This window comes from Acinonyx jubatus, chromosome B2 (genome assembly GCF_027475565.1).
Source record: "Acinonyx jubatus isolate Ajub_Pintada_27869175 chromosome B2, VMU_Ajub_asm_v1.0, whole genome shotgun sequence".
NCBI classification, from domain to species: Eukaryota; Metazoa; Chordata; class Mammalia; order Carnivora; family Felidae; genus Acinonyx; species Acinonyx jubatus.
This window is the reverse complement of record NC_069385.1, coordinates 84497809-84500831: the sequence shown is the minus strand read 5'-3', so window position 1 is coordinate 84500831 and position 3023 is coordinate 84497809. Positions and strand designations below refer to the sequence as shown.

General features: G+C 48.0%; 1 protein-coding gene across 1 annotated transcript; it reads right to left on the bottom strand.

The window, feature by feature from the left end:
• Positions 1 to 730: 730 nt before the first annotated feature.
• DPPA5 (developmental pluripotency associated 5) lies at positions 731 to 1939 on the bottom strand. Its single transcript, XM_015078199.3, has 3 exons — positions 1708 to 1939; positions 1455 to 1634; positions 731 to 1030 (listed from the first exon to the last, which is right to left on the bottom strand). The coding sequence occupies exons 1-3, from the start codon at positions 1817 to 1819 to the stop codon at positions 972 to 974; spliced, it is 351 nt and encodes a 116-aa protein (XP_014933685.1). The 5' UTR covers positions 1820 to 1939; the 3' UTR covers positions 731 to 971.
• Positions 1940 to 3023: the final 1084 nt, after the last annotated feature.

The following is a 3023-nucleotide window of genomic DNA, read 5'->3' as shown; positions in this document are numbered from 1 at the left end:
ACATCTAATTGATAGTTTTCTCTCCGAATTATTGGTCAATCTCCCGAAGAAATAGTCAACACTTCTTACTATGTGATACAAGTTATAAGTACCATACATATATAAACAGCTAAACCTCACAACTTCATATGGAGTCAGATGCTATTATCTCCAAATTAGAGACTGAGGCGGTTGAACAACCTAAGGTCATAGGGCCAGAAAGCTCCCTAAGTGGGATTCATTCTGATCTGTGAACTACCAAGCTAATCTCTAGTAGGGAAAAGTGTAGTCCCCAGTCTGACTGTCCCTCCACCATCAGGATTGAGTCCCACCTATTGTAAACCTTTTCTTCAAATTCCAACCGAAATAACATTCTGCAGCAGACTAAATGCAGAGAACTCAGCTAGTGGTCTTCTATTTGGTTTACATGTATATAAAAGTAGTACACTGAGAAGGTACTGGCACTTCTATATTTGTTTGAGAATATTTGCTTTTCATTTCATACATGTTATGTTCACCTATTATAGTTATTTTTAAAAGAATCCAGGTCAGTTCCAGACAATATCACATTTCCCCTAAGACTGACTGAATTTTGGTCAAAGCTGCATCTCAGAACCCAACTCCTAGACCCTCCCTTTTTTTTTTTTTTTTTTTTTTACCCCAAGTGTGCTCTTGGACATTTCTAGCTTTGAAAGTTTTAATTAAGGGTTAAACTCAAGGGCCACCTTGGCTGTGATGTTATCTCCAATATCTTCAATGAAACATCAAGGAGCTATTTATTCAAAATTTTATTCTTTAATTAGCAAACTTGGGAGGGGAGGGGAGGGTGGCAATGGTAGCCACATTAGGACTCCGAGGCAAAGCCAGAGACCACAAACTGTTGGTTTTTCCTTGCCAAGCTGGAGCAGACTTTAAACCAGGCCAGATCATTCCAGCTCTGACCACAGTCTACTCTCAATCCTGCATCCAGGTGCGTTGGTTGCTAACTGGCTTCACTTCATCCAAGGACCTAGATGGAGGGCCTTCATGGCATCCTCCAGCTTGAGCATCCCTGCACCAGAAAGCAACAGATGTTCATGAGGAGAGAGGGTAAAAGTCTGGGCAGTTCTCAGCCTCTTTAAAGGTTCATTTCTGGGACTTCCCAGCCCAGCGGTCTGCACCTGGAATTCTTGGGAGTCCTCAGAATGTGGGGTCGCTGAGCCCATTCCAATATCCCCCAAGAAGCTAGGGGGAGTGTTGGAGGGAAGGGAAGAATGGGGGCCAGGTCTCAGATAATCTTCCCCTATGAGGCTAGTCCCAGGCAGCCTCTCTTCGTAGTCTTAATCCAAGGTCTCTAGGACCAAGAGACGGCATTACTGGGGGCCGCCCGGGTGGTGCCTAATGTGCGGGTGGTGGTTGCCAGTGGAAGAGAGGGAGAGTTGAGAAGGGCTACAGAAAAGGGAGTAAAACTACCCAGGCTTCCCCAAACCTCTCACCTCGTTCCCGTCGCTGGCGGTGCCACTCGGCCATGGACTGGAGCATCCATTTGGCCCTAAGCTTGTACAAGTAAGAGCCATAAACCACGACCTCGGCGAGTCCCGAGGATTCCAGAACCTTTAACTCAAGCATGACTTTGCTGACTCGCTCGATGTACGGGATTCGAGATCCACCTACGCCTGTTTGGGGAAGGAGATGAGCGCTCAGGACCATGGAGACCGAGACGCCTGGGTCAGGGCTGGGCTCACTCACCAAACATAGCTTCCAAGAGTTGTGTCTGGACCTGAAACACCTCAGGATCTTTCAAGTCGTCGGGAATTTTCACCCACGGTGGAATATCTTTTCGTTTCGGCAGCGTCCCCATCTGCACTGGTTTCAAAACCAATTACACTCCAACCCAAACTAGGCCTAACACAGTCAGCCAGGGCCACGGCGCGGGCTGGAAGTTGAGCACCTGGGCAGGCCCCGCCTACAACAAGCCCCGCCCCCTGCCTGGTGCCCTAGTCGGCCACTCACATCGCTCCGCCGGCCCGCCTGCGCTTAGGTCGTGCACGTGACCACCTCCGTCACCTTACTCTCTCCCCAGCACGGGTGGGCCCAGCTGCCTCAGAGGGTATAAGGGTTTCCGTCGACTCGTTGCTTCCGCACCAGAATCTCTTGGCCTGGGGAGTGTGTGGGGGAGAGGGCGATGGCAGCTCTTCCCCTGGGAACAAGCGGTTGGGCCTGAACCCCCAAAAGTCGAAAACTGAGGTTTGAGGGTGCGAGAACCACAGGGTAGCTGCCAAATCAAGTTCTTGCCTCCCACGTTCCAAAGGAGGGTTCCATTTCCCCTGGACCTAACGGGGCCCAACCCTGAGTCTTCACTGAGACCCCTACAACTCATGGGGACTTGGGAATTAAATTGCTGCCATTTAACAAATGAGAAAAGGAGATTCAGAAATTATTTATCTTCAAGGAATGTGATGGGGGCTCTAAACTGCCCCTGCTGTCCACGTTCCTTGAAGCCCATGAGTCTGGAACTTTTAAATCTATCCAGATTTCAGAGCTCAGGTGTGCCGCACCTGGCCATTTTGGCCCAAACTGTATGTTTTTAATGTTTATTGATTTTGAGAGAGACAGAATGTGAGTAGGAGAGGGGCAGACAGAAAGGGAGAGTGAGAGAATACCAAGAAGCCTCCACACTGTCCAGACTTCTGGTTCTAAATAGTTTTGTTTAGGGGCAGGTGGGTGGCTCAATCAGTTAAGCACCCAACTTGGGCTCAGGTTATGATCTCAGGTTTGTGAGTTCGAGTCCTGCATTGGGGATTCTCGCTTGGGATTCTCTCTGTCTTTCTGCTCTCCCTCCACTTGTGCACACACACACACTCTCTCTCTCAAAATAAATAAACTTAAAAAAATAGTTTTATTCATTTAAAAAGCACATCATTTGTAGTTCATACATGGGATTCACCCAATGAAAGTGTGATTTCAATGTTTCGTAGCTTCATAAATGCAGAGATGAAGCTGACTTTTCCCAAGACCTTGTTCTGGTAACATCTAAGCCCATGAGCTTACTATTAAGACTATTT

What these genes read in the sequence shown, in the direction of transcription:
- DPPA5 (XM_015078199.3), bottom strand. Translation starts at nt 1,819, where the DNA reads ATGGGGACGCTGCCGAAACGAAAAGATATTCCACCGTGGGTGAAAATT. An exon ending in ACTCTTGGAAGCTATGTTTG is followed by an intron (nt 1,635 to 1,707) that starts GTGAGTGAGCCC and finishes TTCCCCAAACAG; the next exon opens with GCGTAGGTGGATCTCGAATC. An exon ending in CCGCCAGCGACGGGAACGAG is followed by an intron (nt 1,031 to 1,454) that starts GTGAGAGGTTTG and finishes TTTCTGGTGCAG; the next exon opens with GGATGCTCAAGCTGGAGGAT.